Source organism: Mobula birostris, chromosome 18 (assembly GCF_030028105.1).
Source record: "Mobula birostris isolate sMobBir1 chromosome 18, sMobBir1.hap1, whole genome shotgun sequence".
Taxonomy (NCBI): Eukaryota; Metazoa; Chordata; class Chondrichthyes; order Myliobatiformes; family Myliobatidae; genus Mobula; species Mobula birostris.
This window is the reverse complement of record NC_092387.1, coordinates 37,601,195-37,621,674: the sequence shown is the minus strand read 5'-3', so window position 1 is coordinate 37,621,674 and position 20,480 is coordinate 37,601,195. Positions and strand designations below refer to the sequence as shown.

General features: G+C 39.4%; 1 protein-coding gene and 1 long non-coding RNA gene across 7 annotated transcripts in view; one reads left to right on the top strand and one right to left on the bottom strand.

Annotated features, from left to right (window-relative positions):
• LOC140212061 (paladin-like) overlaps positions 1-20,480 on the bottom strand; it is a 288,234-nt gene that overhangs the window by 25,738 nt on the left and 242,016 nt on the right. Inside the window, exon 21 of one of the 4 annotated variants that reach the window (XM_072282529.1) lies at positions 5,556-5,642. The exons of the other annotated variants lie outside the window; for them this stretch is intronic. Coding sequence (XP_072138630.1) covers positions 5,616-5,642 — 27 coding nt within the window. The 3' untranslated portion in view covers positions 5,556-5,615. Of the gene's footprint in view, positions 1-5,555; positions 5,643-20,480 lie in introns of those variants that run through there. 4 annotated transcript variants of the gene reach the window in all.
• Positions 1-20,480, top strand: part of LOC140212062 (uncharacterized) — a 112,950-nt gene that overhangs the window by 64,529 nt on the left and 27,941 nt on the right. Inside the window, exon 5 of one of the 3 annotated variants that reach the window (XR_011889635.1) lies at positions 18,736-19,077. The exons of the other annotated variants lie outside the window; for them this stretch is intronic. This is a non-coding gene — a long non-coding RNA (uncharacterized lncRNA). Of the gene's footprint in view, positions 1-18,735; positions 19,078-20,480 lie in introns of those variants that run through there. 3 annotated transcript variants of the gene reach the window in all.

The window sequence follows — 20,480 nt, the reverse complement described above, 5'->3', positions numbered from 1 at the left end:
CACCCCACCACCCACATCCAGTACCTTTCATAATTTGTTTTTAGTTGACTATTGCAGGGGATGTGATACACAAATTGTGGATGGATCTTCATTCAAGTTGAAATTGTCTCAGCCACTATCGATCCCACAAAGCTAGACTCTCAATGTGGCTTGTTGATTGTTGTATTTCAATGCTACAAATGTCATTCCTACAGGAGTTATCTTTTCTCCAGTACAAGTTCTTATTTGGATATTTGCAGGCTTCAGTTCAGTATCTTTGAAATGCTGCTCAAACTCATTTTGTGGAATGACTGAAACAGCCAAACTAGTGTCCAATTCCATTTCAATTAATCTGCCATTCACTTCAGATGCTTCTCTGATAGTTTTCACATTGCAAGTCCTGTGTCACTCTCATCATTATCAGATTTTTCATTAACTACATGCAGACTAGTGTTCTCTCTGAAACTGCAACTTGACTTTTTCGTCTTTATCTCTTTCCTGTGCAGTCCATTTATTTTTAGCTGCCTGACATGCTCTTTGTACAGTACGAGTCCTACTTTGTTGCATCTTCTGCAAGTTTCACCTTTAAATCTACACTGGCCTGGTGTCTGTGAGCTCCTGCCACAACGGTAACACTATTTGTTCAGCCAGGCCAGTTTCTGTTTAGACCATGGATCCCCAACCTTCTTTACGCCATGAACAAATACCATTAACTGAGGGATCTGTAGAGCCCAGCTTGGGAACCCCTGTTTTAGACAATGCAATTTTTTTCATGCTTACTTTCATTCCTGACTGCAACTCAATTGTGTCTCTGCTGTTTCCATTGATTCAACAATTTTAACTACTCTTAAAAGTAATTTGTGCTTCAGTTAGGAGTCATTTTTGAATGCTTTCTTGTAAGATTCCACAAACTAAACAATCTCTCAGTGCATCAGTAAGCCCATAACCAAACTGACAATGCTCTCCCTCTTCAATTCAGTCACAGACGCTGAAATGGACTTCCCTTCCTTTTAATTCCTCTTTTAGCTGGTTTGGTTGGAGTAATCAAACTTTTAAGTAAACTGTATGCCTTTAAATCCAAAGGACTCAGCAAAGCTGGCACTCATTTCTCATTGACTATTCCATTTGCTTTAAAATACTACTCAATTCGCTCAGTATACATATTCCTGTTATTTCTTATGCAATTGAATGTGTATCTTTCTGATATAGAACATAGAATAGTACAGCACAGTACAGGCCCTTCGGCCCACAATGTTGTGCCGACCCTCAAACCCTGCCTCCCATATAAGCCCCCACCTTAGATTCCTCTTAAACTTCACTAGTGTATCTGCCTCCACCACTGACTCAGGCAGTGCATTCCACGCACCAACCACTCTCTGAGTTAAAAAACCTTCCTCTAATATCCCCCTTGAACTTCCCACCCCTTACCTTAAAGCCATGTCCTCTTGTATTGAGCAGTGGTGCCCTGGGGAAGAGGCGCTGGCTATCCACTCTATCTATTGCTCTTATTACCTTGTACACCTCTATCATGTCTCCTCTCATCCTCCTCCTCTCCAAAGAGTAAAGTCCTAGCTTCCTTAATCTCTGATCATAATGCATACTTTCTAAACCAGGCAGCATCCTGGTAAATAGCCAAATATTCCTGTTTTTTTTTAATGTATAATTATTATCACCCGGTACTCACTGTTTATGAACCCATGAGTTTGTCCATTTTCTGACTTTTTTGTAACTCAATGATTTCTGTCTTGCAAAGAAAGCATGCTGCACTTTTTTTTAACACTAGCATCTCATTCTGCTTCAACAGGTAAGTCATCATCTCAGGCTCATTTTAAAACTTATTCATTATCACTGTTATGTTTTGTAACTCTAAAACATAAAACTAATCAAAACAACAACATGGAAGAGCCGGAAATATCTCGTGTACTTCGTTTTTACTTTATGTGAAGGGTGCACGTAATGACATGATGACATGAAGTACATATGCCATTCATGTACTTTAACATATAAGCCGTAATGAATTATTTAAACAAAGAATGATTAATCAAACAGTATATTTACAATATTACTCAATTATTACTGTAATATTAATTATGTGACACATCCTTATCCATTTCCGAAAGGCAGGCACTCTGACGCTTGAGACTGCACTTCTGAAAGCCTCTCCAGATATATTAATTAAGGCAGCTTTACCCTAAACTTTTCATTACTGGCAGACAATCGTAGGAGAGGAAAATACGTGTGTTTCAATATTTATATATTAGATGTTATTTATAACAGACTACCCAAGGCAATTCTTCAAAATGCCAAGTATTATTGTTGGTGCTAATTATGAAATATGAGAATTACTTTAGTTTTCCAGTCATGGAGTAACAAAATGCCCTTATTTTTTAAAATACTTTTAATAATGAGATTCATTCTTCCAAATATATTAAAGGCAGACAATGAAGTGAAAAATTGGAGAAAAAAAGAATAGCGGGAAGCAAGAATAGCTTTGGAAAGTTAATCATATATATCAGATGGTACAGACTCCAGTGAACTTAGTACATTCATTGTGACTGAATTTGACAGATATGATTTTTATATGCAATTCGGTAGGTCATAGAAGCCATTATGAATTATCAGGGCTACTGGGGATGGAGAAAATGAAATGTTTTCCGCAGTTTTTACACGTGTGCTCTTCGTGTACTATATAGATAATGGGATTAGAACAGTTATAATACCTGCTTGCCAGGAAGTCCTTCATAATCCTTTTGCATATTGTTTAATTTTGTAATATGTTGTCCACACTCATGATTGGAATTTATGGGCCTAGTTACTTTACTAGTTCCTGAGGTAATGTTAATATGTTTGATATTGTTTGGACATTCGTTTACTCTGTGATTTATGCTTTCCTACAGAAATTTTCCCGAAGATGCCAAATAATTAAATCGAAAAAACTACATTTAGATATAAATATAACATTAAGGCAAACATATTCTCAATTAGTTTTCATGTATATCAATCAAAATAGAAAAACAAAATTAGCCTAACATAATTAAAAGTGGCTGCTGTACCTTCATGATTAAATACATATGAAAAGATGTTTCACAAAACTGACTAATATTTGGACAATTTGGACAATGCAATTAGTTGCTTAAGCTAAAACAGTTTTAAAATGTTCGGCAGATGAGGTAGCATTTGTGGAGAGAAAAACAGAAGCAGAATTAACTTTTTAGGTTGATGAAATTAACAAACACGTGGAATGTCAGCTCTTGCCTTTCCCTCCACAGACACTGACCTAACCATAGAGTCATAGGACATTACAGCACAGAAACAGGCCCTTTGGCCCATCTAGCCCATGCCAAATTGTTATTCTCCCTAGTCCCATTGCCCTGCACCTGGACCATGGCCCTCCATAAAGGTTCAAAGGTTCATTTTATTATCAAAGTATGCAGAATGCAACTCTGAGACTCATCTTCTCCAGATAGCCACATAACAAGAAAAGCCATGGAAATCATTGAAAGAAAAGACATCAACCTCCCTCCACCCCACACACACAAAAAAGAAACAGAAAACAGAAACACACAAACCCCAACTCCCTCCCTCGCACAAAAATCTAACAGATCACCCACACGGAAAATGGCAGCTGGAACATCAAACCCCAAACCCCCAACCCCCTCCCTCACAAAAAAACTAACCTATCACCCATACAGAAAAAAACAGCAACAATAACATCAAACCTTCAACCCCCTCTCTCACACACAAAAAAATAACAAATTGCCCACATGGAAAAACACCAACAAGAACACCAGATCCCAAATCCCCAACCCCTCCCTCACACAAAAAAACTAACATCGCCCACCCAGAAAACAGCAACAAGGACAAAATCTCCATTCGCATTGGCCAGCCATAGAGAGCGACCACCAAACACAGCGGCACGGCCTTCCATGGGGAGTGACCTCCGAACACAGCAGTGAGACCTCCCGTAGAAAGCAACCGTTTACTCTCCTCCGCATCCGCCTCAATGTTTCAATCTTCTTCCACGCTTTAATCCGCGAGAAATGGAGTTGATTATGGCCTTACGCCCTGTCTTTGAGCTTCTCCTCAAGGCAGCTCGTGCTCGCGCTCCTCTCCTTGAATTTTCTCGGGGACAGCAGAGCACTAGATCACTCGATCAAACTCCAAACTGTACGGCTCAGGCTCCAACAGTTTCAGAAACACAGTTAAGATAAAAAGTATAAGTAGAAGATGTAGAAAAAAAATGAAATAATTGACTATCTGGAATATGTTGCCCAAGGAATTGTTGTTCCCTTCCATGTAATTATCTAAACTTCTCTCAAATATTGAAATCAAAACCGCATCCGCTACTTCTGCTGGCAGCTGGTTCCACACTCTTACCACCCTCTGAGTGAAGAAGTTCCCCCTCATGATCTCCTTAAACCTTTCACCTTTCATCCTTAACCCAAGGCCTCTAGCTCTTCAACTACAGTAGAAAAAGTGTGCTTGCATTTACCCTGTCTATTCCAGCTGAATACTAAGATTTTCTGTTTCCTCTTCAGATTCTCAGCATTTTTTATGCTTTTCTCTGTTAAAAATACCAAGAGAATAATTGCAAAATGCTTATAACTACATCTGGTCTGGCCTGTGTGTTACACCGAACCCACAGCAATGTGACTGACTTTAAATTTCCATCCTGAGATAGTCTACCAGTGAGTGTATTAAGCTGTCAAGAAACTGTAGGAACAAAATGAATCACACCATTCTTGCTCATCCTGGCACAGAGTGGGACAACAGCATATCCCTGCAAAGTTCTCCTTAGTAACATCTGACGAATAGTAAGAGAGTTGTCCTACTAGCTGATTGGATAACGTCATACATTTCAACTTACGTTTGTAGTATAGTCCTGTTTATGTCCCAGACTTCTCAATGACTATTCTGCAGTGTATTCTATCCCAACAGGAAGTCAAATGCACCAGAGAAGGAGTGGCCTTGTAAATCCTCAACATTGACTCCAAACCCTAAAGTCGCATGGAATCAGGTCAAACAATAACAAGTAGACTTTCTGCTGATTTCTTGGAAGGCTTAACAAAGTAAAAATGGGAAGGATGATTTTTCTCAGGCTAGGAAATCCAGAACTTTGGGCCACAGTCTCAAAATAAAAGGCTGTACCTTTTGGGCTGAAATAAATTTATTCATCAAGAGGGTGGTACTCCCGGGGGGCCATGGAGCCCCAGTCACTAATTACATTCAGAACGGATTGATAGGGATTCCTGGATATCAAATGAATTGAAGAATATAGGATGATGTAGGGAAAAACATGTTGAGATAGAAGATTAGCCATGAGCCTTAATTATTCCACCCAATCCAATACCATTCTCAACCCTTTAAACACACTTGGAAGTAATCATTTTAACCTAACACCCCTTCTAGGACCCTGCTCCCCTCCAAACCACTCCTCCATCATGACTGCTGTGGCCTAGGATTTGATTCCAATGCTTACACTGGCCCAACCATGCTAATGCCAAGTCCCTTTTATTTGCTGCTTTAGCCAAGGATAGGACATGCCTCACCCACTGTCGTTGTTGCCAGAATCCCTTACCTCCTGTTGCTGCCTCCAAGGCACCCCTCACTGTTGACGCTTCCAGGATCATGCCTGCCTAGTTTTTGCTGCCTCTAATGTACATCTGAAAGAAAACATCTATTAAGTTTGCAGATAACAGGATTAATGCTGTCTGGCCTTCATGCTGAGCTGTCCATGATTGGATTGTCTTGTAAGTACAGAGTCTTCCTGGCCATTAGCAGAACACAAGACTTGGTTAGTAGAACTCTATGTTTATAATGCCCCCAGAGATTGCCTTGATCTCTGACCAGATCAAAGACAAGATATCATTATAATTTTCCTTATGACAACATGGACAGACAAGTGAAGATGTGGTTGAGATAGGTCTCTAAAATTGGAAGGAAGTGTAGTATAATGCAGGTTTGAAGAAACTAATTAGTGAATATTCAATAGGCCAGAGGGTTTTAGTTTTGATGGAATTTAAAGGATCAAAGGTTTACTTGCTTCAAAGAGTTGTAAACCATTTCTTAAATTATCTCTGGTCTTTTGCCACTCATCGCTGAATGATATCTGAATGGAGTGTGGTAATGATAAGAATTTTAAATCCTTTCTTTATGTTAAATATGTTAAGCAGCCAAACCTGAGCAAATTTAATAGTAGCTGCTTAAAATTAAACAAAAGTAGAGGCATGTTGTCTCACCAGCAATTTTTGATTGTTCTAATGGGAAGGCCAAGATCATACCTGAAGAAAATTCCAGTTCTATCATTGAAAGGTACAGTGTAATATTCTTTAGAGGAGTGACAGAGAATGTTGGCACCTAGATCGCCACAATTTAAACTTCAGCGTGCATCTCAATTTTAATACAAATAAAATTACTTCACATTTGTACATTTCAACAGTACAGTGTTTTTACTATATACAATTGTGATTCATAGAAATTATTAGTTCACTCAACCATATCGTTAAAAATAATGCTTCTTGATGATGACTTATGTTACTTAGAGTCAATCTAACCTGTTAGTATTAATGATAGCGCTTTCAAATTACATAGTTTCATGAGTTACAACACTGTCAATTTAAGACATAAATCATTGACAGAAATGTTCACCTGAAGGTAAAGAAAAGATGGTTTACTTCTGCATGCTGTTCTTTAATTGATCTCCACCAGTCCCAAAAATTAGTAAGTGTAGTAAATAGGTTTGATATAATCCGTGGTAATTGCACTACACTAGCTTAAACTGGAATAAAGTTAGGGTTAACATCAGTGTAAGCCATGTGAAACATCCATATAAAATACATTTTATAAAAAGTTGCTAAATGCAATGCGGTATGTTATTCCATGAATCTAACCATTGAGATATTACATTGAAATAAAATATTATTTAATAATTAAATAGAGGTGTTTTGCATGATTCAGATACATATTAAATACAGAGAGAAAAATCCAAGGGAGAAACTGCAGAACAATGTGGAGAAAGCAATCTGTAGAGAGTAAGCTTTTGTGAAGACTGAAAGCTTTTATAGTAATGAAAGAATAACTGCTTGTGCCATGTATCAACCAACAGGCTTCTTTCATATCCTTTGCTAACTGATCGATTGCTGTACCCCTCACTTCCTTACCATGACCTCATCCCTCTCAACTGATGAAGAACTTTGCCCTTCCCTATTTCAAATGAAGTATTGTTACTGACCACGAGCTGGTCTGAAAATGTAAAGAAAACCTTTGAGTCTTTAAAGATCACCAGATCTAACGACACTGTGCTATTGTCTGTGGAAAGTTTGTTTTCCTGGTTGTTAAAGAAAGCAAGGATACAGGGAATTTACAGCAACAAGGCACTGTTTAGACAGTAATGCAATCAAAATGCCATGAGTTAAACAAGATGGTCACCAGACATACATTATTTGGAGTAAACAGGCACTGCAGATTAATAATAAAAAGCATCTGCTCTGCTATACAGCACCACATCTGTTTCTGAATAAACTGTGGGTCATATCTTTTCCAAGACCATAATATTATTGTACGGAAACACAAAGAACTATTCTTAATATTTAGTAATAATTTAAAAAACTGGCCTAGGGTTCCTGATCAGAATACCAGCAAATATCTGTCCACTTAGAAATGTTACTATCAGCATAACGTTTGTAAGATTAACTTAAATTTGACAAAATATTTAAGAATAACTTGCGGTCTGTGACACAAGTGAAACTCTCTCTAAGCTGCTGTATCAATATTCCTTAATCCTCCACTGAAACCTTGTGTTTATAATTTCCCACTTCAACATGAGCATTTTCTGATCATTTCATTTTGTTTAGGTTTGCATCTGTATCTTCGTACTCATTAGGAATTCATCCTCCTGTATGAACTCAAATAATTTTAAATAATTCCACACACTTGGTTACATGTTCCACTGTTGAAAAGGTTGGTGTGTCTATTGAATTCAGGTTTTTAGACAATATCGGATATAAACACATAATGACACTAGAATTTAGTGACCCTAACAAAACACAAAGGGAGTAATTTATTACTTTGTGAATACCACTTGACAGCACTTTCAGTGTCTTTCCTAATGACTGACATCAGCATGATGGGATCGTATTTGCCATGTATTTATCCTCTTTTGAGAACAGGACAAACCTGAGTTAGGTAATGTAGAGTTTTGCGGCAATACTGCCTGACATATCTGTTGGAATTCTTTGTGGAAGTAACAGGCAGGATAGACAAAGGAGAGTCAGTGGATGTTGTTTACATAGATTTTCAGAAGGTCTTTGACAAGGTGCTGCAAATGAGGCTGCTAAACAAGATAAAAGCCCATAGTATTACAGGAAACACACATAAGAGTTGCTGGTGAATGCAGCAGGCCAGGCAGCATCTCTAGGAAGAGGTACAGTCGACGTTTCAGGCCGAGACCCTTCGTCAGGACGAACTGAAAGAAGAGCTAGTAAGAGAATACCTCTTACTAGAGATGCTGCCTGGCCTGCTGCATTCACCAGCAACTTTTATGTGTGTTGCTTGAAATTCCAGCATCTGCAGATTTCCTCGTCTTTGCGTAGTATTACAGGAAACTTATTAGCATGGATTGAAGATTGGCTGACTGGTATGAAACAAAGAATGGGAGTAAAGGGGGCCTTTTGTGGTTGGCTGCTGGTGACTAGTGGTGTGCCATAGGGGTTGGTGTTGATAACACTTATTTTCATATTATATGTCAATGATTTGGATGACTGAATTGATCTTTGTGGATAAGTTTGCAGATGATATGAAGATAGGTAGAGGGCCAGGGAAGTGCTAAGAAAGCAGGGAGTCTGCAGAAGGACTTAGATAGATTGGGGGCATGTGCAAAGAAACGGCAGATAGAATGTAGTGTAGGGATGTGTATGATCATGCACTTTGGTAGAAGGAATAAAGGCGCAAACTATTTTCTAAATGGGGAGAAAATTCTAAACTCAGAGGTGCAAAGCGACTTTGGAGTCCTTGTGCAGGATTCCCTGAAGGTTAACTTTAAAAGAAGTCTTATTTGACAAGGCCTCCCATCCTTCAAGTTTTCTCATCCAGAAAGATAACCAAAAAAGGCACATAGGAACGATATCGACATGCAGTGCTGAATTATAAATATTGAAAGGCCAAGATAGAGTGGAGAGGATGTTTCCTATCAACACACACAAAATGCTGGAGGAACTCAGCAGCCCAGGCAGCATCTATGGAATAAGGGGATGGGGAATGGTGAATGGGGGTGGTAATGCCTTCACCATTCTCCATCCTCTTTCCTTCTTTCACCTTATCTCCTTGCCTACCCATTGCTTCCCTCTGGTGCTCCTCTCCTCCTCCCCACTTTTCTTTCTTCCATTGCCTTCTTTTCTCTCCTATCAGACTCCCCCCTTCTTCAGCCCTGTATCTCTTTCATCAATCAATTTCCCAGCTCTTTACTTCATCCCTCCTCCTCCCAGTTTCACCTATTATTTTGTGTTCTCACTCCCCTCCCCCACCTTTTAAATCTACTCCTCATCTTTGTTTTCTCCAGTCCTGCCAAATGGTCTCGGCCTGAAATGTCGACTGTACATTTTCCATAGATGCTGCCTGGGCTGCTGAGTTCCTCCAGCATTTTGTGTGTGTTGCTTGGATTGCCTGCATCTACAGATTCTCTCTTGTTTGAAGATGTTTCCTAGAGTGGGGGAGTATAGGACTAGAGGGCACAACCTTAGAATATAAGGACGTCCGTTTAGAACAGAGTTGAGGAGGAATTTCTTTCGCCAAAGAGTAGTGAATCTATAGAATTCATTGCCACAGATGGCTGTGGAGGCAAAGTCATCGAGTATATTTAAAGCAGAGATCAATAAGTTCTTGATTAAAAGAGTGGCAAACAGGATGGAGTTGAGAGGGATAATAAATCAGCCATGATCCCAAATGGCCTAATTCCGTTCCTATGTCTTATGATCAAATTAAACAGCAAAGCAGTTTTAAAGAACCAGATAACCTACTGATTCTAATTTTAATGTTTCTATACTCTATATTTCTCTGGATAACTTCATTTACTACAACAACAACACGGATGGAAGCAGCTACATGTTTGATAACCCATCCACCAAATTGAATAACAGCTCCATTTAACAATAATGCATATTGGCTACATGAATATCCATGCATTGCAGTGATCTACTAGAGCTTCTGTGAAAGCATATGGAGGATCAATAACTTCTACCGCCTATTCCAAAGCATACACTGGGAATGTCCATGTGCATCTCCTATCACTGGCCAAAACCCAGCATTTTTGGTAATGCTTTAGCCTCAAACGTTGCAGTGGATCAAGAAAGCAACTCCTCCCCACCTTCAAGTATATGTAAGAATGATCATTAAATGCTGAACTGTGAACAACATTGTCATTCCAAGAGTGAATAATAGTGAAAAACGTAAAGCGCCATTCTTCCATGTTGATTTTCATCTTTGCTAACCATCGCAGCATCTACACAACTAAAACTCAAAGTGTGTGCCGAACAGCTGGCTGGTGTGTTTATTGACATTTTTAATCTCTCCCTCTCCTGGTGTGTAGTGTCCTCCTGTCTCAAATTGTCCATCATTGTTCCTGTACCTAAGTAAACCAAGGTAGCATGCCTGAATGACTGGCACCCAGTCACACTCATCTCAATTGTAAGCAAATGATTTGAGAGGCTGGTTAAAGACTAGATCTGCAGCATGCTACCACCATCACTGGTACAATTTGCCTACCGACAAAGCCAGTCTACTGATGACACAACAGCCACAGTACTACACACTGTCCTTGCTCACCTGGAGAAGAGGGATGCATACATTAGAATGCTGTTCCTGATCTACAGTTCAGTATTCAACACCATAATTTCCTCCAGATTTGACCGAAAGCTTAGAAACCTCGGCCCGCACTCCACCTTATGCAGCTGGATCCTAGACTTCATATCAGTTTGCCAACAGGTGGTAAGGATGGGCTCCCTCACCTCTGCCCTCTGACTCTCAACACAGGTGCCCCCTAGGTTTGTGTTCTGAGTCCCCCTCTCTACTCCCTTTACACCCATGACTGTACTGCCACGCACAGCTCCAATCTGCTGATCAAATTCACAGATGACACAACCTTGATTGGCCTTATTTCTAGCAGTGATGAGACAGCCTAAAGAGGAGAGGTTGACACCCTGACACAGTGACACCAGGACTAACAACCTCTCCCTCAATGTCCAAAAAACAAAACAGCTGATCATAGATTACACGAGGAATGGAGATAGGCTTGGCCCGAGCAACATCAGTGGGTCTGCAGTTGAGAGGGTGAGTAGTTTCAAGTTCCTCGATATACACATCAGATTATCTCACCTGGACTGAACACACCAGCTTTGTGGCCAAAAAAAGCACAACAGCATCTCTTCCACCTCAGGCGATTGAAGAAGTTCAGCATGGGCCTCCAAATCCTCAAAACCTTCTACAGGGTCACCAGTGATAGCATACTGACTGGCTATATCACCGCCTGGTACGGGAACTGTACCAATCTTGATCGCTGGTCACTGCAGGGAGTGGGACCGGCAGCCCAGCGCATCTGTGGATGTGAACTTCCCTCCATTGAGGACATTTATAGAAGCAGGTGCAGGCCTGGAAGATTATTGTGGACACTGGTCACCTCAACCAGAGACTGTTTCAGCTGCTTCTGTTTGGCAAACACTACCACAGCATTAAAGCCAGGACCAATAGGCTATGGGACAGCTTCTTTCTACAAACCATTAGACTTTTAAATTCAGATGTCTGTACATCGCAAAGGAGTCATAACGCAAAGATTTTTACTGCCTCACATTGTGGGATGGATGTAAGATTTAAATCAATTCTAAATTAAAATTCTAAATAAAGACCAAGCAAATCAGTATTCCAAATAAAATCCAAAGAAAATCATATGAACAAATTTAGAATCCTTGAATATGCCTTTAGTGCCAGTCTTTTGTATACCATTGTCTATCCTGCTGCCTCTTTCACCCACTGGGAACCGATCTACCTCTCCTTTCAAAATATTTAAAGATTATGCTTCCAACAACCTATAAGTGAGTTGAAAAGTATTATGACTTCCTGTGAGTAGAAAGAAGTCTTAAATGGGCAAACTTATATTTTTAAATAATGACAATTAATTCTTTATTTGTCCATAGCAGAAACATCCTTTCCATTTCCATTCTGTCAAAACTTATTGGGATCTTGTATGTTTCCATCATTTGTCTCACTCATACACAACTCTCTTTTCTAGATGTTACTCTAGTAACCTCCCTCTGAACTGCTTCCAATGCATTTAAATGCTTCCTTAACTAAGTACACCTATGCCGCAGATGTGTTCTCTCCAATGCCCTACATAAGTGAAGTATAAACTCTGTTTTTCTATTTAATTCTGCACACAAAAGGTAGCTTCCCTAAAATACTTGCTATAACAGTATTAAAGCCATCTAGAAATCAGACACTACTGCACCCTGATCTCACTGAATTACATAACTCAGCAATCCTTACATTTTGGCTGATATGATTTGTATTTTTCCAACGAAAATGATCAATTTTGCATCTTCTCACATTACGCTCCTCCTTTTGTTAGGTCTTTGCACCCTCACTTAAGACCTTTGTAGCCTCCTCATATCCTACTCACCTATCACCCGGTAGTTCTTGCTGCACCCCCCTACCTCTACTGTTCTACACTATCCCTCTTTCTTTCTTTCCGGCTCTGATAAAGGGTTGATAAATGCTGATTGTACATTTCCCTCCATAGATTCTGCCTAACCCACTGAGTTTATTCAGCAATTTGCGTGTCTTTAAAAATGTTGGCCTTTATTGCTAGAGGGATTGAGCTTAAGAGCAGGGAGGCCATGCTGCAACTATACCAGATACTGGTGAGGCCGTACCTGGAGTGCAGTGTGCAGTTTTGGTCTCCTTAACTTGAGGAAGGATATACTGGCGTTGGAGGCAGTGCAGAGGAGGTTCACCAGGTTGATTCCAGAGATGAAAGGATTAACCTATGAGGAGGAATTGAGTCGCCTGGGACTATACTCTCTGGAATTCAGAAGAATGAGAGGTGATCTTATAGAAATTTTGAAAGGGATAGATAAGATAGAAGCAGGAAAGTTGTTTCCATTGGTAGGTGAGACTGAACTAGGGAACATTGCCTCAAGATTCAGGGGAGAAGATTTAGGACGGAGATGAGGAGAAACTGGTTTTTCCCAGAGAGTGGTGAATCTGTGGAATTCTCTGCAGTTGAGGCTTCTTCACTAGATATACTTAAGATAGAGTTAGATAGATTTTTACATAGTAGGGGAATTAAGGGTTATGGGGAAAAGGCACGTAGATGGAGCTGAGTTTACGGACAGATCAGCCATGATCTTATTGAATGGTGGGGCAGGCTCGATGGGCCGGATGGCCTACTCCTGCTACTATTTCTTATGTTATTACAATTAAGTTTCTTAAATAATAAATATGTTCATATGATAAAAACTTTAATACATAGCTAGAGCATCTGGTGAGGGATAATAGCTGAACACTAATAGATTGCATATTATTCTAGTCTGACAGCTGGCCAAACCATTCTGCTTAATGCAACAAGAAAAATAAAAGATCTCTACTACATTTTTTTAACATCTGAAATGAGCAGTGATAAAAAAGTGAAATTAGCTTGTAAATGCCAACTGAATACTTTCCAAAACTGTAACTATACAACAGAGCATAAAAAGTAGCTAAAATTGCTCAATCATTTATGATTTCAACTGATTTCAGCTTTATGTAATTGCAAATACAGTTTTCTTGATCCTATTTAAATTAAATTTACAAGTACAATATCAACGTCAGTGAAATACTTAATGGGAATGTGGTTACTTTAATTGATGTAATTTAGTTTTGAATGTATGTATGTATGTATTTATTTATTTATTTTAAGGTAAATTCAATAGCACCTGAAAATATTTTTTAGGAATAGCATAATCTGCAACCAGTCAATGTAATACAAATAGTGTAACAATTTTGCAAACTGCAGGGAACAAGAGGGGTCAATGCCAGGAGTCAATCCTGGAAGACCTGGATGGTGTGGCATTAAGAATTTAATCGATTTCATCGATCTCAGAGTCAGTGAAACCATCTTTCAGTGTTATATTCTACCAGTTACTGTACTGGCAAATAATTAACTTGAACTTCTTCATAATATCCCTTAATTTATCAAACAACAATCTCCTCCACAAGATAAGGTTAGTTCTGCCTCAATTCTCACAGAGATCTGTCAGTTATGAGAAAGCTTAGAAGAGAGAGTGCAGACAGTATTAAAACTTATTAAATCCTGAAGGACAGATTACATGAAAGAAGCTTGTTTCCAAAGTTTGGGAACACAGAGTTAGGGGTCACCATCTGTGGCCATTTGAGACTAAGGCAAGGACTTGTTTACCTAAGGAGTGGTGAACCCATGGAATTCTCTAGCACAGAACATAATCTGAGGCCAAATCATTAAATATATTCAAAGAACTAGATATAGTTCTTAGAGCTACAGGCACCAAAACATGTGGAGTGAGAGCAGAAATAGGGCACTGAATTTGGATGATCATGTTGAATTGTGTATCATACACAAAAGGCTCATATGTTCTATGTTTATAATATAATCTGTTGTAGCCTTTTGAAGATTTTGAACAGCAACTATGATGGACTAAGTGGCTTTGTTCTGCAGTATACACCTGTATGATCTATTGACGCATAAACAACTAGATAATGGCATTAATGTTGGATTCATTAAATAAAAATACCCAAGCACAATTGAGCTGCATTATTTTCTCTGAGCTCTGCACTTTTCATGATTCTACAATAAACCATAGTTAGCTTCAAAAGACCAGATCGCCTTTGTGTGTGTGTCAGCTTGAATTTAAAGATTTATTTGCCTAATCTTCTCATTTTTGGGGTACATATTGCAGTGGCTTCCTGGAAACTTACTTTTCTCTCTGAATATGTCATTTAGGCTCAGTGATATGGTTCTGCAAAGGTTATGTTTTTAGGTTCCATACCATATAGTTTCAACACTGTGAAACAGCATTGCGTTCCTGAAAGTTCCATCTTTTTATGAACAGATTTAGTGAATTGAGGTCTGTTTGCCTAGCTGAATGAACACAAAACAATGCTGTGTGCTGTTTCAAAGCAAATTCTCACAATTTTTAAGCAATATTTATCCCTCAAATAAGCTACTAAAATGAATTATACTCATTACACTTTCTGGGATCTGCCATATATATTTGCCTATGAATGAATACTGGCTGGATTATGAAAATAATGCAATGGTCACCCTGGGAACGTGGAAGGTACTTTCAAATACAAAATCTTTCCAACCTATAGAAAAATATCAGCATATCTTGAGAGCAGAGTTTTTTAAAGTTATTCTTACATTATTTATGCGTGCCACCAAACTATTTATGCAGATTAAAGTCCATATTTCCATTGACATTAAGGTGACTCAGGTTACTAAGACTGACAAATTTTGATGTTGTATTTAAAGATTTATCAACCAATAGGTACCGATGGCTCTTTACAAACCCAATCTATAATGTTCAAACAACAGTAACATATTTTTCCTTAATAATTTAGTAATTCATTACGAAAATAATAATCTGGTTACTGGCTGGAATAGCAGACTTTGGGGGCTTTTGAAGTCAGGTTCGTTGGTTCTCATTTTTAAAAATTACATAGGAAGTATGATGGCTGAATTAGCTAAATATATCAGAGTTGCTAAACGAGGCATTATTATCTGAGGGATTATTAAAAGAAACCAACAAAGACTCAGGGGTCTCTGTAGAAAAAGTTCATCTATGAATGTAATGACAGGATTTTCTGATCTAAACTGCATCACAACATGAACAGGAAAAAACAATTGGGAGCAAGTTACAGAATATTTCAAGGTTCAAAAATAAATGGCATTTAATTTAAAACATGTCAATAGCAGTTTGGGACCTATGGACTGGTTGAATTTTAAATGTATAAAATTTATTATTGTATTTTCAAGAGGTTACAATTGCAAGCAATAAGTACGGGTTATTGTGTGTTTTACGAAAACTTTACTATACCTTACAGAAAAGGGTATTAATTTGTGATTAATAGATTTAAGGCTCAATATTCTTCATTCTTGGCTTCTGTTTTTTTAATTGGGTTAAATAGATGGGTTAGTTAACATACCTATCTGCTTATTCGGGTAAACTTTATAAGGTTTTGTACCATTCAACATAACATGTGAAAAGTATATCTACAATCCCAACACAAAATGCTGAAGGAACTCAGCAGGCTCGACAGCATATATGGAAAAGAGTACAGTTGCCTTTTCGGGCTGAGACCCTTCACCAGGCCTGAAACATCAACTGTACTTTTTTCCATAGATGCTGCCTGGCCTGCTGAGTTCCTCCAGCATTTTGTGTGTGTTGCTTGGATTTCTAGCATCTACAGATTTTCTCGTTTGTGATATCTACATTCCAATCATTATTATTTGTCAAAACATACAAAATAATCTTACTAGTAATACACTTCATTGTTGTTACAGGACTGTAATGTGGACAAACTAGTTACCATATTTGCATACAAAGGAAAGGAGTTTATACTTTGAAAGCTTATCATGGGTTAGAACAGAATATTTTGTCATGGAAGGTGCAGGATAATAGATTCTATTTGACATATTAGTACCAATTTACAGTGCTGAATAACCTATCACCCTATGTTTTGGCTTAAGGGAGGGAACAGAGCACCCATGAGAAATTCTGTTGATCACAGGAAGAATGGTGCTCTTTGTGTGGAGTTTGCAGAGAGCTCAGGATTGAACCTAGGGCACTAAGCTATGGGGCAGCAACTCAACCATCTGTGGCACAGTGATGTATATGTGTTGTAATATCCTGAAGCTGCAAAAGTCTTGTCTATGACTGTTATCAAGTCACATTTGTTCAATTTGACAAATTCTGTTCTTTTACTGCATGATTGTCATTTGTAGAGCAAATTGCATGGTTTTGTAAAGGTAAATTTTCTTATGATTTCTGTTTAGCATAACTCAAAGGAGTAATTTCATATTTCCAATCTGATAGGAAATAGTAGTAGCTTTGCATTCAGTATTCTTCCTCTTGTTTGCAATTGTAATGCTTCTGCTGCTGTTTTCATTTTTAGAATCATACTGAACCAAATAGTAGTAACTTATTATAAGAGTTCGTAGTGCAATTTATTTCAGGGACACAAGAGCAAATAGTGTAAATGTACCATGCCAACAAAACAATGGTGTAGCTGGAATGCCAAAAATGATATGCAGTATACAGGCAATGCTATAAATCAGGAACACAACAATAATTCTGAAAAACAATTACTTCCAAGCACAATTTTTTGGGTGACAATGAAATGCGTAATTTTTGTTTATCTTCAAGGTATTGGGTTCCAGAAACTAAGTAGCAATCTAAGTAGCATCTGACACTAGAAAGATTATCTTCTTTACAATTTTTATGCCTGATTTCTGATAAGTGGTTGAAATACTACTTGAGATTAGATGGGAATGTAAAGGTTATCAGATCAGCCACATTCATACTGAATACTGAGGGCTGAGTTACCTATTCCTGCTAATTTGTATATCATACCAGAAGTCTGAGAAAGTGGGAAGTTTGCTCCCAACTTCAGCATTAAAAAATCTCAAAGTTGGTCTAAATCATACCTTAAGCTGAAACAACAACAACCAGCCTGCCTTCTTGGTAAAGAAGTGAAGAACAGGAGAACTTTAACCTGATGATTGAGAATGACATTCCTCCAAGAGGACCACAATCTTGTCGTGGTTTGAAGGCTTATGTGCCTCAATGACCCAGGGAGCTATGGTGGCTGGAGTCAGAGCATTACACTTTGGCTCTTAATAGGGTCACCCATGCCAAACAGGTCAAAGGTTAGAGGCCAAACTAAGTATGATCCACTGGTCCTCCAAGTTCGGGGGTTCAACTCAGAGCTAACAACCCTGACTGAAAAAAAACAAAACTGTTACGGAAATAGCAATGAAGAATCCTTCTACATTTGAGTGGCCAAGGACAGAAATGTACGATCTTCATTGCTGTTCTAAACACAAGTGGCATAACAGGCAGTAAGTAAGTGACAATGACATTGCACACTGGTGCTCAATAAGGAGGAGGCAGAGCATTTTTGTGGCTAGAACTTGATATAATATCCTCTGCTTACAGCAACCAGCTGATTAGTGATAAACATGCCTTTGCAGAAAGGAAAAATCAGCGCCACTTAAAGCCTTTACCTAATGTTAGAGGTGTGAGGGGAGTTTATGTGACACTGTCAAAACTTCACTTAGAAGCTTTTGGTATTTATTTTGGAAAGGGTTTGAGAAAACAGTCAGCAATATCATGAAGGATCCCACCCAACCTGCTTGTGGACTGTTTGTTTCACTTCCATCACGGTATGTAGCGTCCACGCCAGGACCACCAGACTCAAAAACAGTTACTTTCCTCAAACAGTAAGGCTGATCAACACCTCCACCCACTAACCACTCCAACCACACCCCCCACCACCACTATTTCCTGTCAGTCACCTTATGTACAGACACTCCAGTACACAGCGTCACTTTATGTACACAAAATCGATCTATGTTATAGGCTATTTTATGTTATATTTATTGTGTTTTGAATTATATTTGTTCTTTATCTTAGTGTGTGTGTTTTTAATCTTCTGTATTAGAGCCAGAGTAACAACTATTTTGTTCTCCTTTAGACTTGTGTACTGGAAATGACATGAACAATCTTGAATCTTTAAGTTAAGAAGCTTTGGGAGCTCTGCTACTACTGTTTTTGGAACTCCTGACAAGAACAATCAGAAGATAGCCAGTATGTCTACTATAAGCCTACGGACTCTCACAGCTACCTGGACTATTCCTCTTCCCACCCCGTCTCTTGCAAAAATGCCAACCCCTTCTCGCAATTCCTCCGTCTCTGCCGCATCTGCTCTCAGGATGAGGCTTTTCATTCCAGGACGAAGGAGATGTCCTCCTTTTTTAGAGAAAGGGGCTTCCCTTCCTCCACCATCAAGTCTGCCCTCAAAAGTATCTCTCCCATTTCACGCACATCTGCTCTCACTCCATCCTCCCACCACCCCACTAGGAATAGGGTTCCCCTGGTCCTCACCTACCACCCCACCAGCGTCCGGATCCAACATATAACTCTCCGTAATTTCCGCCACCTCCAACAGGATCCCACTACTAAGCACATCTTTCCCTTTCCCCCTCTTTCTGCTTTCCACAGGGATCGCTCCCTACACGACTCCCTTGTCCATTCGTCCCCCCCCATCCCTTCCCATCGATCTCCCTCCCAGCACTTACCCTTGCAAGCAGAACAAGTGCTACACATGCCCTTACACTTCCTCCCTCATCACCATTCAGGGCCCAGACAGTCCTTCCAGGTGAGGCGACACTTCACCTGTGAGTGGGCTGGGGTGATATTCTGCGTCCGGTGCTCCCGATGCAGCCTTCTATATATTGGTGAGACCCGACGCAGACTGGGAGACCGCTTTGCTGAGCACCTACGATCTGTCCGCCAGAGAAAGCAGGATCTCCCAGTGGCCACACATTTTAATTCCACGTCCCATTCCCATTCTGATATGTCTATCCACAGCCTCCTCTACTGTCAAGATGAAGCCACACTCAGGTTGGAGGAACAACACATTATATTCCGTCTGGGTGGCCTCCAACCTGATGGCATGAACATTGACTTCTCTAACTTCCGTTAATGCTCCACCTCCCCCTCGTACCCCATTCCCTATTTATTTATTTATTTATTCCCCCCTTTTTTCCCTCTCCTCTCTTTTTTTCTCCCTCTGTCCCTCTCACTATAACTCCTTGCCCATCCTTTGGGCTTCCCCCCCTCTCCCTTTCTTTCTCCCTAGGCCTCCCGTCCCATGATCCTCTCCCTTCTCCAGCCTGGTATCCCTTTTGCCAATCAACTTTCCAGCTCTTAGCTCCATCCCTCCCCCTCCTATCTTCTCCTATCATTTCGGATCTCCCCCTCCCACTTTCAAATCTCTTACTATCTCTTCTTTCAGTTAGTCCTGACGAAGGGTCTCAGCCCAAAACATCGACTGTACCTCTTCCTATAGATGTTGCCTGGTCTGCTGCGTTCACCAGCATTTTTTGTGTGTGTTGTTAGAAGATAGCCAGTAGCTTCTCCACTGACATTTTGTAGTGATTCTCCTTACTCTACAAAGTTATACACCTTCAGCTGAAGTGGATAAATGGATCCACATGCACTACTCCAAGAAAATTGTACTTAATCAGTATTTAAGTGCTAAACGTGCATGTATTTCTGCCCACCTCCAGGCAGGCTCAAATTACAATAGACAGCATTAAGGCCAAAATTGCACATTAAAACCAGACTTTCAAATAGACATGACTTATTAGCACAGTAGTAAATTAAAATTTGTTTTTATACTTTAACAAAAATAAACACCCCATGGTAGAGTTGCGG